We start from the raw sequence: 12,941 nt of genomic DNA, 5'->3' as shown, positions 1-12,941 counted from the left end.
TGAATGTAGCCGTAACCCCCGTTGGTGATGGGTGATGACATCGGGCACACTTAGCAAATAAGAGGCGTATGAAATGGCAATGAAAAATACTGTTTTTTTGTTTTTTTGAATATATTTGTTTTGTGTAAAGACAAGACACTCATAATGGGTGTTTTACTTTGACGTTGACCTTAGACACTACTGATGATGGGTACATATGATTTGTTTATAAAACATGCATATTCTTTTTCCTTTTTATGCCACAAGCAGCAGTGTGACATCTGAACAATGATTTTGCTTGAATGGTACTTTCAGAAGTCTGTTGTTTTGCTCTGTCTGCATGGTATCTAACTGTGCCAGGAAATAGACTGTCATCTGCTGGAATTTAGTTTTAACGTGCTCCTCTCCTGGCAATTTGGTTGGTACTACTGATCCCAGATAATTTTGCTGCAACCTTTTTATATATTTTTTTTTTTTTTTTAATGTATAATTGTTGGAATTGTTGAGTTCTTTTCAGAATTCAGTAATGCAGATCTGTTTTTACATACTCTTATGTCCTCTGGGGTGACATCTCTTTCTCATTGACACTGGAATATTAAGGAGCAGTGGAGGAGGACAGCTGCTGACAGTTCACACACAGGGAACATATGGTTAGATGTGAAAAGTAGTTGAGACCTTTTACCTTCAAAGACTGACATGCTGTAAAGTGAAACTGCATGTTTTCATTCTACTTTGTCTGCAGTTTCGAGTCTGTCTGCAGACAAATCTATCAAAGTATTACACTGACATTTGTCACCGTTGGGCTCTGCACTGTTATGTCCACATAGACTTAAGTTAATGTTAGTTATGTCATCACTTGTTCCAGAATCCATGTGTCATGTTAATCTCCATTTTTGCATGCTGTCTCAAACACTGGGTCCTCTGCACTGAGGTAGATGAACTTAAGACTTGTCTTTTCCTTCTTCCTACCGGTTTTCTTTCCTCCTTTTTCTTCGGGGCGTTGGCTGTGTACCCCAGAAATATTGCTGCTACTGTTAACATGGGTGGAAGTTCAGCGGCAGATCGGAGATGGAGAGCTGAGAGGGGAAAATGGGGAGATGGCTGTCAGTTGAACCAAAATTGTCAACACTCCTGTCCATGTTTGGTTTGTTGCCATGGGTATATGAGCATAAGACATCCTGTTCATAAGTAATACTTTTGAGATTTCATTGTGCAAATCTTTTCATAATTAGTTGAAAAGTGTATATAGATGACATACAATAAATTCCTTTTTTTTCTTATGTATCTTCAACTGTGGTGCTCATTCAAGATGTGTGAATGCAGTGTTGTCATTGTCAACTGCTGCTCCAGTTCGAGTAAGATGAACATAAACGACCAATGTTTAGGGCTGAGGACAGGTTCGCATATTTTCAAGTCTGTCTTAAAACAACCTCTGTTGCTTTCTGTAATCATTCCTCCTGTTCATACTGGCGGTTTAAGGGGTACTCCACCGATTTAGCATTGCGCTTCAACATTGTCTGATCACATACGAAGCAATATATAGAACCAGATCTACAATCTTCTTTATTCGAAGCTTCCTTGCTAAAACCTGGCGTCTACATTTCCCAGAAGGCAACTCAACCTCAGCTGTTACTTTAGGTCAATTTGTGTGTGTTGAGCTAGTGGTGGCTAATGTAGCCTTGAGCCTCTAGCACAGATGAGGAGGGGGCTACAGAGATCTGGTAAGCTCACTTCTTAAAAATGTAAAAGATTTTTTTTTTTTTTACATCTTCAACCCCATCTGGCAATGAAGGGACGAATTTATCAGACTTCGCGCAGCACGCAAAACACCTGCTTTCTGAGCCTCAATTGTGAAATCAGTCATAAATAGTCTTAACCTGGAGGCTAGAATAAATGTCTGTGCGTCAGACTAAATTCTTAACCCGCCCCAAGAACTCTGCTACATCTCATGACCACACACAACCACCTGCTCTCACATTCAACCACCTGCTCTCACATTTGTGTGATGACAATGGAACCATCTCCATGGAGGGGAGCATGGTGGCCTCACAGCAAGAAGGTTCTGGGTTCGAATCCAGGTCGTTCCGGGCCGCAAAATTACGAATCCCACTATGGCCACGCCAAGACCCGCCCTACAAAGTAGCTCGATTGGTTGGGGTTAGGCATTTCACCTCGAGTGGTTAAGGTTAGGGTTAGGGGATTGGACCTGTACATGTAAGCATGGACGCCTGGCCAATAGTAGTGTGTGAACGCTATTGAAGGGCGGGTCTTGGCGTGGCCATAGTGGGATTCGTAATATCGCTTCCGGGCCTTTCTGTGTGGAGTTTCCATGTTCTCCCCATGTTTGCGTGGGTTTCCGGGTGCTCCGGATCAAGGCACTGCTCCCTTGAGGGATGGGTTAAATGCAGAGAATGAATTTCGCTACATGTATGTGACAATAAAGTACCCTTACCCCCCTTACCTTCCATGACAACCTGTCTCCATCCACTGATGTAGGCCAAGAGATGTGGCAGAAAGCTCCACAAGAAGGCAAGGCAGCTTTATTTGTATAGCACATTTCAGCAACAGGGCAATTCAAAGTGCTTTACATAAAACATTAAAGAGCAGTTAAAAACAAATTAAAACATTAAAGTGCAGGTAAAAATGATACCCATTACAAGATTGCAGTAGTTCTACTTTTCACTACGATGTAGCAAAGTTTAGTTTAATCTCGGTAAACCTTGCTTAATCCGGGACAGTTCAGTCTCTTGATAAATTCACAGAAATATCTGACAAGACCTGTCCTTATTATTGACCTAGTTAAGACTAAATCTGACCAGTTCACAGACGTGGTCCTTGTATGGATAATCTATTGAGTTTTGAGTTCTAATCTGTCACACTCGCGTTGGAGAAATTCTCAGAAATATGACCGTTATCTGTTCAAAAATACCACTAGATAAAAGACTACAAGAATAAAATTGACAGCGGAGTATAAGAACTGAGAGCTAAAATACGTGAATAAAAGTTACAGTGCAGTATAAGAAATTAAACATTAAAAAGCAGTTATAGAATGTCATACAGTGTCATCAATACACCTTCAATGCAATGAACAGTTATTTAAAGAAAGGCAACATCAAAAGATAGGTCTTTAGCTTTGGTTTAAAAGAACTGAGAGTTGCTGCGGACCTGCAGTTTTCTGGGAGTTTGTTCCAGATATGTGGAGCGTAAAAACTGAACGCTGCTTCCCCGTTTAGTTCTGACTCTGGGGACAACAAGTAGACCTGTCCCAGACGACCTGAGAGGTCTGGGTGGGTCATAGTGTAGTAGCAGATCAGAAATGTATTTTGGCCCTAAACCGTTTAGTGATTTATAAACCAGCAAAAGTATTTTTGAAGTCAATTCTTTGAGGCAAGAAATCAATAAGGTGGACCTTGAGTTAAAGGAGCAGTGTGTAGGATTTAGGGGGATCGATTGGCATTAATGGAAATGATTTATAACTATGTTTTCATTAGTGTATAGTCACCTGAAACTAAGAATCATTGTGCTTTCGTTACTAGAATGAGCCCTTCATAGCTACATGGTGAGCGGGTCCTCTTCCACGGAGCCCGCCATGTTTCTACAGTAGCCCAGAATGGACAAACTTAACACTGGCTCTAGAGAGGGGCCTTTTGCCTTTTTATTTTACTTGAAGGCCACTGTAGGTTCTATTTATAGACTGTTCTACTACATACTTGGAAAGGGAAGAGGGAAGGGCTATTCAGTTTGTTGCAATCTGCAAACTCACCGCTAGATGCCACTAAATCTTTCCCACTGGTTCTTTAATATTTGTTTTTATTATTTCAAGAACGATCCTTCAAGCTCAGTGTCAGTGCTGCTTGAAGTTAGAATTCTCCAAAATAAATGAGCACATATTTAAAATGCATTTTATTTTCCTTTACAAGAAACAAAAGCAGACAAAGAAATAAGATGAAGGGGGGAAGGGAGTGGGAAAGCTGTATATAAAGAGATGCAACCTCTGGCTTCCTGAAAAAAATATGTACAATTCAAAATAATATCCATACAAAACATGCCACATACAATAAAAATGATCATTATATTTATTCATATTCCCTAAAAGTATCTCTGCTGTACAGATGCAACATCTTTTTAAAAAGTAGGTGAGGTTAAAAAAAACCTTCAATTTGAGCAAACTTTATTAAATTATAAGATATGCAGAGAACTTAAATTAAGATTCAGAGAAGTTAAAAATTATTCAGGCTAAAATCCAGTGAGCGTCATGTCTTGTCATGGTCTTCCCTTGAAATAGAAACATACCAAAAAATATATATATCACTGCTTGATACTTGATCAATATCTACCACTTTAGAGAAGTTTTCCATTATTCTATGAGAGTGCAATTCATTACCAGGTTAAGTATGGGATTAACTTTGAGTATTACATCATAACATACATTAGGCCAAGTAACCATTTCACAAGGTTTACCAACACATTCACTTCTATAGGGAAGATATAAAAAAGCAAAACACTAATAATATCCAAGGGAATTCAAGATTTTCCATTCAAGAGTATATTAATCCAATTGTGACAGTTTAAGGGACAGGTTTTGGTAATCAACAAGCAGTAGCATAAATAAAAATAAAAATAAACACGAACAATATTACATAAATACAAATGCTATGCACCATTGTACTGCTTTACGCAATAAGTGATTTTCATGTCTAATTTACGACCCTCCACGCGAATCCAAACGGTTATGTAATTACATCGGCTTCTCGTCGCAGCTGATTGGAGAAGACCAGACATTTCTTTAACAAACTTGTCTCTGAGAGCTTATAGCAAAAACACTAATAGAAAAACAGGTAAATGCAAAACACTCTGGTTCATATACATAAAGATATTAGTTTGCCATTTTACATATATTTATATTTATATACAGCTTTATCTCTGTTAAAATGATATCCAGTGGTTGAATTTTTTTTCAATTTTATTTCTCTAGACATTTGACTTTATTGATTACAAAGGGGCTGGATAAAGAGTTGCTGTCCCCTAATGCATATACTATATATACAGTTTGTACAACTTTGCATTTTTAAATCATGTGAGGTCTTAGGTTAAGGGGAGGGGGGAACAAAGTAGTATGGAAAGGTGGAGTTTTAGTAAAGCTCCCTTTAAAGACTTTTTTTCTTTCATCTTACATAGAAATGAAAACAAATGCCCTTTTTTCCAATAAGTCTTTCCCTGCCATCAGTTCAGCCTTAAGAGGACAGTACCAGCACTAGAAAAGCACACTACAGGGGAAGTAGAAACACTGCAGGCTGTACTCAGGCAGAGGAATACTTACTACAGTAAAGTTTAACAACAGTCCACTAAATAATACAGAGAGCAAGAGGCATGATTTAAAGTTTAAGGTTGAGTTGTGAAAAGATTGATTTATAAAGGGGAAAAAAAAAAAGAAGCATTTAATGGGACAGTAGTCATGCATCCACAGGCTGACTTTCAGCAAGTGGAACTTTAATGTGTGAAGCAACAAGCAAATGTGTACTTGGTTATTTTGGACAGCAAAGTCTTCTTCAAAAGACTGCGTGTCCTCTGATCCTGGAGCCATTCACTCACACCATTACGGTCTTTAAGCAACTCAAAGGTGGATGTTATTGTGCTTTCACACAGCTGATAACTTGCTTTTTGAGTAGCATAAATAAAAAGGAACAAAAATAAAAGCTACATCAATGTCCAGGAGGATTTGGTGGCATACAAGACACCCGCTAAGCTTCTGATTGTGATTTTAATGCAATATCTTATCAAAACTGTCATATATTTCCTCTGTATAAACAATTAATGAATAATAATTATGTTGGCTCATTATTGTAAATCATCAGCATAGAGTAGATAGAGCAAACCTGCTGCTTAATATTCCCTGCTTGTCCGAGAAGGCTAAGCCCATAAAAACATTCCCCCCCCCTTCCACAGTAGCAGTTAACAGTTTTTATACAAAGCAGTCACTTCCCGCTAAATCAATGAGGTAGACTGGGTCCGACTAACCCACCTTGGGACTCCACACAGTCAGAACATCTGGTGCCTCTGGAGCCACACATCAATAGCATCTCAAATTTTATATTAACTTAAATCTTTTTTTTCCCCCCATCGATCATATGTAGCTCTTAACACAGAGCCACATCAAGATTGTCTAGCTAGCCAATATCCGTGTTGTCTTCATTGATGACTTGATGGGAAAGTGCCTTTTCTGGGAGGTGAGGGGGGGAGGTGTGGTCAGGAGGGACAGGAAATAGGTCCGACTTAAAACATAAAAATGCATCATTAGTTCATTCTTAGCATTTTAAAATGGCTTTTTGTCGAAGCTCAAGGTGAGCTCTGCACTACGAGTATTGATATCAGAGGGTCAGAATCATTTGGTAGATGTTGAGGATTGTTTTCCAGCCACTGTAAGAATATTGACAGCCGAGGGGGAGGTGGGGGGAGGCTGAGCAAAAGGTTTCACTAGTCCAAACATGAAAGTTAGTCCCACCATCAAACTGCTGTTGATGGAGGTGGTCGGTTGCTTTTATTGATTAATGCTCTTCAAACCTTTGGCTACAGGTGTCAACGCTTTAGTCTTTCAATGAAGGAGGGCAGCTTTCCTCCACATCTTTCTCAACAGCTTATGCACTGGCTATGTAGGATTCAAAGGCTTTGGCGCAGGAGTCTGGCACCATTGAGAGGGGAATTCTCCATTTTTCTTTCTTCTGGTTAGTTCATCCACTTTCGGCAATTCCAAGCTCCACAATGGCAAGGGATTTTGTGCTGATCGTCCTCGAAATCAAACTGGTAGTCGTAGGTCAGCTGGGAGTAAGAAACAAAAGACAATTAATGGCTCCTGAGATTTAATAAATGAACTTGAAAATCATACAAAATGTATTCAAAATTAAGGGGATGTGTAAGATTAAGTAGTGGTCAGTTTTCTAATGTACTGTACCTCCTCTCCCTTGGGGATCCTGCGGCTGGAAATGATGATAATCTTGTCTTCTTTGTCAAATGTTACAACTTCTGCAACACAGTTCGGGGCACAGGAATGGTTGACATAGCTGGAAAGGAGAAAAAAGAAAATATATTGAGATGTAAAGGTTTACAATGGGACAGCCAGTACCAAATCAACACTTACCGAGCTGGGCCTCCTGTCAGAGTGGCATCTATCACCTGCTCATTGTTGATGCGGAACATGTAGATCCCGCGGTTCTAAGTTGGAAGGAAAAAAGAAAACAGAAAAAAAGGTTGATATACACTTTTCAATCGAAATTATTATTATTATTTTTTTTACATATCTAAATTTCGTGCCAGTGTTAAGTTGGCGTACCTGTTCCTCATAGACCTTCTCACGCCGATTGGCCACTTCGTTGCGTATGACAGTGCCAATGTACTCAATGACCATTGTGTGCTTCTCCAGATCCTTCGCAGCATACAAACCCAGGCCCTGAATGCGGGATCGTGCCAGATACACGTTGTTCTTCCACTCAGTCTTTAGGCGCCGATACTGGGACGACTTGGAGTGAACAAACTGCTTGCTGTATGGTGTGTTGAGCTCTCCAGTGAAGGTACTCTGGTAGGCCTTTGACACGCTGGTGCTATTTAGAGTGTGAGGCCTGAAATATAGAAAATGTCATTTGTAAGATGCATTCAGAAAGTCAAGGTTCTTTGGTAAGATGTCTACAACAACTCTGCAACAAATAATTAGTTTAAAAAGCTGATCTTTGGTCCTAAACATTACTTAATATGTAACATTGAGTTACATATTAAGGAACTAACTGAAAATCACATCATACTATTTGATTTGAGCAAATTGGCATAACTTGTTTATCTACTCTAAAGATACATGTTGCCAGGTGGAGGACACATTTTATAATTACTAAAATAATAAGATAATAAATAAAAACTGTTTTTTTGCTATGCTTCACTGATAATTATGCATTAAAGTTATTGTACAAAAGTATTAAAATTTAAATGAACAAGCATCTTCAACAAGACACCAAGCCTCGAACGATTTTAGAACAATCACACAGGTTGCCGACCAGAACAAAAATAATGCTGCTTTACCTCTTGCACTGTGTGGGGACTTTGGGCTCAGACCGAGCAGAGCCAGTGGGATTGATCATAAGAGGGAGCTCCATCAGAGGGTGACGGCCATATCGGAACTGGTAGTTCTGGCAGTTCTCCACTCCAGGCAACTGAAACACAACAAACACAAATTATGTTAATCATGCACTTTGATCTACAGTAGAACCATTGTAGCCCACAGGTCTCAACTACTGGCCTTAATTTTGGGTCTATTACAAAAATGCATCAGATTGACAAGATGTCAACCCCTAGTATGTATGAATATTGGCTTGTTAAGGGCTTAAATTACAACTGGAAGACAAAGACAAAATTAAATGGGAGACAAACTGATACTTTTTCTTGCTACATATTCTTACCGACTCAGTGATTCGCATGACAGCATGAACTGTGAGGCCATACATCTCCTCTCCCTTGACATGTTCAGTGAACAGCTTCAACATGGATGACTCCTCTCGGATTTTAGCCACCTGCTGGACCACCCGTTCCCAGATCCCTAAAGGGGAATTAACGGTCAAAGGTCAAGAGTTATTTTAAGTGGAAAAGTACAGAGATACTACGTAACATAATATGGGAGCAGTGTACGAGTTCTCACCCTCTGGAGTAGTTTCACGGTACTGCAAATCCTCCATGCCATGCTCCAGAACACGCACCTCGAAGAGGGGCCGACCGTCATCCTCGTTGATGCGGCAGCGGTAGCGACAGCGCTTGTTGGGCACACGCGTGCTCCAGTAGATGCGTGTGGCCTCATAGCCAACAGGGAAGATGGCAGTGGGTGAGTGGAAGTTGGCCATCTGGGATGGCAGCAACTGGCCAACAGCATGAAAGATGAGACCTCCAACGCGGAACAGGTGGATACGGTCACCTCGCTGTAAGATGCTGGCAATCTGCTTCACCTCATCACGCTCAATGTAGACGCGCCGTAAAACGGCAAACATGCTGAGTTCGTCGTCACTGGGGCCCTTCAGCTTATGCTGGGTGCACAACATGGTCTTGTCCTTAAAGAACATGCAGCGTGCCCGGATGGCACAGGCAAAGTGGTAGACATTCGGGCAACGCATTCTGTTGCAGCTGTTTGTAGCACCCGTTTTCTGGCAGGATGCACAAAGAGTCCGCAATCCCCGACGCAGGGCTACCTCCACATTGATGAGGGCACCCCCCTGTGTCTCATACACCTCTGTGGACCACAGGGCGCAGTTGAGGTGCACCCACAAGTCCACATCAATGTTCAGCAACCGGGCAGGCCCATCTGTGGCTCCATCACCTTCCTCATGGCAGAAACAGCATTTACGTTTATCACGAGGCAGTCGGTCTGGTCGAAGAGTAATGCGCAGGCGTTCCATTAGCTCAGACACTTCACGGCTGCTCTCTTTCTTAGACCCACCCTTACGTATTGTGATGACAATCTGAAGGCGCTTCCAGCGAATCCCCTTCCATTTTTTCACTTTGGGATGTACCACCTCCTCATTAGGGGAGAGAGGCCTGCGCTGCTTGACAGCCTTAGGGGAAGACTCCATATTGTTGGGAGAATCTTGAGGAGGTTGAGCTTGATCAGTGGCCAAGTACTCCTCCTTGATAGCAGTAATCAGATGATCTTCAGTAGGAACAGTGGGATGTGGAACTGCAGAGGCAGCTACTGGATCAGTGACCGACTCTGGAGCAGCAACTTCAGACTCTGTGACTTCAGCTGGTTGAGCAGCAACTTCAGACTCTTTGATATCAGTTGGTTGAGCAGCATCAATAGGAGGACCATCATCCTGTTCCGGCTCAGTCTTGATCTGGATCTGGACTATGGTGGGAGTGGAGGGAGGCGGGGATGGAGAAACAGATTTTTGGGAAGGTTCAGCTTCACTAGTTGGAACTGGGACAGGTGGGGGAGGATGTGGAGGTGATGGGGGTGGAGATTCTTCCACTGGTATAGGAGGAAGGTGGCGTACATCTAAGTCATTTACTTTGGTTGTGTAACAGTGCTGGGCCGGTTTGTCTTCTCTTTCTGAAAATTCCTGAGAGAACAATGCACATATGAGATTTATAGCTTTCAGGAAATATAGAATATGCAGCTTATGAGAGAAAATATCAATAATTCACAGTTCTCAACTGTGTTGACTGACCTGTTTAATAAGTGCTAGAATGTCCACTTGTTTCTTTAATGTACAGCCTGGTAGAGACACGTCAAATTGCCTCAGCCACTCATCCTGACTGGGTGAAGCACTGTCTTTTGTACACAGAGCCCCTGGAAAACATGACCACCTTAATATTAGTCTTTATTCGTTAATTGATGAATTCAAAAGTCTTCATTCATGTTTTAAAGAAATGTAAATAAGTGTGTCCCTAGCAGTGTAGTCAGTCACTCTACTACAGTGACAAAACATTTTGAACAGCAACTCTCCGCAACTCACATGCTCAAGATTACCGCAAAAGGACCGTGATCAAGAGGCTAAACAAATTCTAAATTAGGGGCCATCCACATGGAAACGCTTTTTGGTGTAAACGCACGTTTTGCATCGTTTTGCATCGTTTTGGCCGATCGTCCAAACAAATGCTGTAAACGCACTGCCTGAAGACGCACTTTTTTGAAACCTGGTCCCAGGGTGAAAAAAATTTGAAAACGCCACCCTTGCCGCATACTTGCGTATCGATGATGTCATCGCCACGCCACTTTACTTCTTATCCCGCGACGACGTCTCATAACAACTACAATGGCGGACTACATGCTTGTGTTCCTGCTGGAGAAGATATTGAGCCTATTAGGGTTACTAGGGCTGTTTGGTTTCTTCTTCTACTGTCTGTCTGTATACAGCATGCAAGCTTTATGCTCATGCTCCGCCTCTTCTCCATTTTTGATGAATTTCTGTAGCAGAAACAGCGGCACCTATAGGCCTGGAATACGAAGTAGCGTGTTGAGTCATTTACAAATGGATCCGTTTGGATGCAAACATTCTTCAAACAATGCCAGGGAAGTACATGTGGACGTGGCCTTAGATGCAAATGGTACAGGACTTTTGTCTCGTGACCTGGTGTGAAAAATGTCCTGAGCCACACTCGCACCCTGTTGTTTTGAATGTCCTGACTCAATGAGACAAATGGTCAATCCAAATGAACAATAATCTAAATGCATACCTGACTGGTCAGGTCCTTTCCCAGGCCCATCCACTCCAGGCATGTCAGGGTTTTGGGGAGGGAAGGTCACCTCATAAGAACCTGGCATCCTAATATTAAGCAGCTGGGCCATGGCCATCATGACATGGTTCAGTTTCTGAAAAAAAAAAAAAAAGTCACTTTGTGTTAACTGTGCATGAAAAAAAGGTGTATTGAACAGGGTGAATTGATATCATGGCTAAGTACCTTAGCTGCAGCAGAGGACAATGTGAAGGTAACAGACACTTCGTTGTTCTTGGCCTGGTCCCAATGGTTGGTTGTGGAAACCACCTTGCTATCTGCAGCCTCAAATGGTTTGTTTTCTGGGAATGCTACAAAAAGAAAATGTGTACATCATTTTTGTTTTTGCATTTTAATAATCTAAATGTATTAAATAGTAAAAATTAAATTATACTTGAACAATAAAACATAATGAAACATTTATGATGGATTTCACCATAACATGGAATGTATAAATAAAACTGTTGCTGTAGCTTTTGGGAATTACATTCAGAATGTTGTATAATACCTGGGATGGCAGTACGGGGTATGAGGGGGATGATGGGGGATATTGCTCTCTCCGTCTCCTCCTCTTTAGGCTCCCGTAGGTGAGGGAAACGTGGCGTTTCATCTCCTACGTTACTCTCAGGGGATGATGCCGGGATGATGCTTTCTGGGGCATCCTCGTCATCACTCTCCATCCTGTTAGAAAGACATTTCCTACATTTATAGCCATTCAGCAATAAGAAATACATGTACCTGGTTGACATAAAACTTTGTACTGTACCTGATGTCCTCATTCTGGTTATGTGGTGGGGTGGGGAGAGCTGCTAGAATGTCTACACTCTTCACCTCCTCTTTAACAGAATCTGCATGGATAATTATAAAGTATTTAGAACCCAATTACTGTACAACTGCAGATCAAATTCAATATTCATGAAAAACAATTTCATGCCAAATCCCTTATTGTTTACCCATTCGCTCTTCTGCTGGCTCTGTGTCTTTCTGACCCTCAGAAAGCTCCTCCACAGTAGTCACTCCATTCAACAGCTTGTGCTGTACTGAAGGCGGAGGAGTAGGTGGCAGGGAAGATGGGGGTGTTGGTGGGTTGCTGAGGTTACTCTGTAAAGTCACAAAACAGTATCCTCATAAAACAACTGTTTTTGAAAGACTATTGTTGTTACTCTATCTATAAAGTGTCTCGAGATAACCTATGTTATGATTTGATACTATAAATAAAATTGAAATTGAATTAAGTAGTATTAATCAACAACCAAATGTTGTCACAGCCTGCAACAGCTAACAGCTTAGTTATACCTTTGTGAGTAACTGAGAATAGTAGTCTGGGATATTCTCCAGCACTGCATTTCCAAAAGATCCTTTAAGCTGGGCTTTGCCATTGGCTGGGCTGCTTCCAAAAGGGGCAAACAAATCCAAACTGGCAGTAATTGAAGGCTCCATCAGGGGCAACAGAGAGAGACCCTGGAGGGTAAATGTCCATTAGTCTACATGATGAAGAACCACTCTTAAAAACATCAATGGCAATAACCATTTAGGTAATTCATTTTTGCAATCCTTTTACCTGTTTAAGTTGCTTAATCAGGGCTTCAGCACTTTTTCCGACTTCTTCCTTCTTATTCTTCTTCCGTGCATTAGGCCCTCTGTCTCCAGTTGCCTTATTAGTGCGCTTTGGCTTTTGTGCAGGAGCCCTTTTTGTTATAGACTGTAAATCCTGGAAGGGT

General features: G+C 41.3%; 1 protein-coding gene across 5 annotated transcripts in view; it reads right to left on the bottom strand.

Moving 5' to 3' along the window:
- Nucleotides 1-3,867: 3,867 nt before the first annotated feature.
- The window catches only part of kmt2d (lysine (K)-specific methyltransferase 2D), a 36,933-nt gene continuing 27,859 nt past the window's right edge, over nucleotides 3,868-12,941 (bottom strand). For all 5 annotated transcript variants that reach the window (XM_028583711.1, XM_028583716.1, XM_028583715.1 and 2 more), the window contains exons 41-55: nucleotides 12,782-12,931; nucleotides 12,517-12,681; nucleotides 12,174-12,321; nucleotides 11,987-12,068; nucleotides 11,729-11,901; nucleotides 11,407-11,531; nucleotides 11,182-11,317; nucleotides 10,173-10,294; nucleotides 8,657-10,064; nucleotides 8,421-8,557; nucleotides 8,044-8,174; nucleotides 7,307-7,592; nucleotides 7,115-7,188; nucleotides 6,929-7,037; nucleotides 3,868-6,795 (exon numbers count right to left, since the gene is read on the bottom strand). In XM_028583711.1, coding sequence (XP_028439512.1) covers nucleotides 6,703-6,795; nucleotides 6,929-7,037; nucleotides 7,115-7,188; nucleotides 7,307-7,592; nucleotides 8,044-8,174; nucleotides 8,421-8,557; nucleotides 8,657-10,064; nucleotides 10,173-10,294; nucleotides 11,182-11,317; nucleotides 11,407-11,531; nucleotides 11,729-11,901; nucleotides 11,987-12,068; nucleotides 12,174-12,321; nucleotides 12,517-12,681; nucleotides 12,782-12,931 — 3,339 coding nt within the window. In that variant the 3' untranslated portion in view covers nucleotides 3,868-6,702. The remainder of the gene's footprint in view (nucleotides 6,796-6,928; nucleotides 7,038-7,114; nucleotides 7,189-7,306; nucleotides 7,593-8,043; nucleotides 8,175-8,420; nucleotides 8,558-8,656; nucleotides 10,065-10,172; nucleotides 10,295-11,181; nucleotides 11,318-11,406; nucleotides 11,532-11,728; nucleotides 11,902-11,986; nucleotides 12,069-12,173; nucleotides 12,322-12,516; nucleotides 12,682-12,781; nucleotides 12,932-12,941) is intronic.

Source organism: Perca flavescens, chromosome 7 (assembly GCF_004354835.1).
Source record: "Perca flavescens isolate YP-PL-M2 chromosome 7, PFLA_1.0, whole genome shotgun sequence".
Lineage (NCBI taxonomy): Eukaryota > Metazoa > Chordata > Actinopteri > Perciformes > Percidae > Perca > Perca flavescens.
This window is presented reverse-complemented; position numbering and strand designations above follow the sequence as displayed.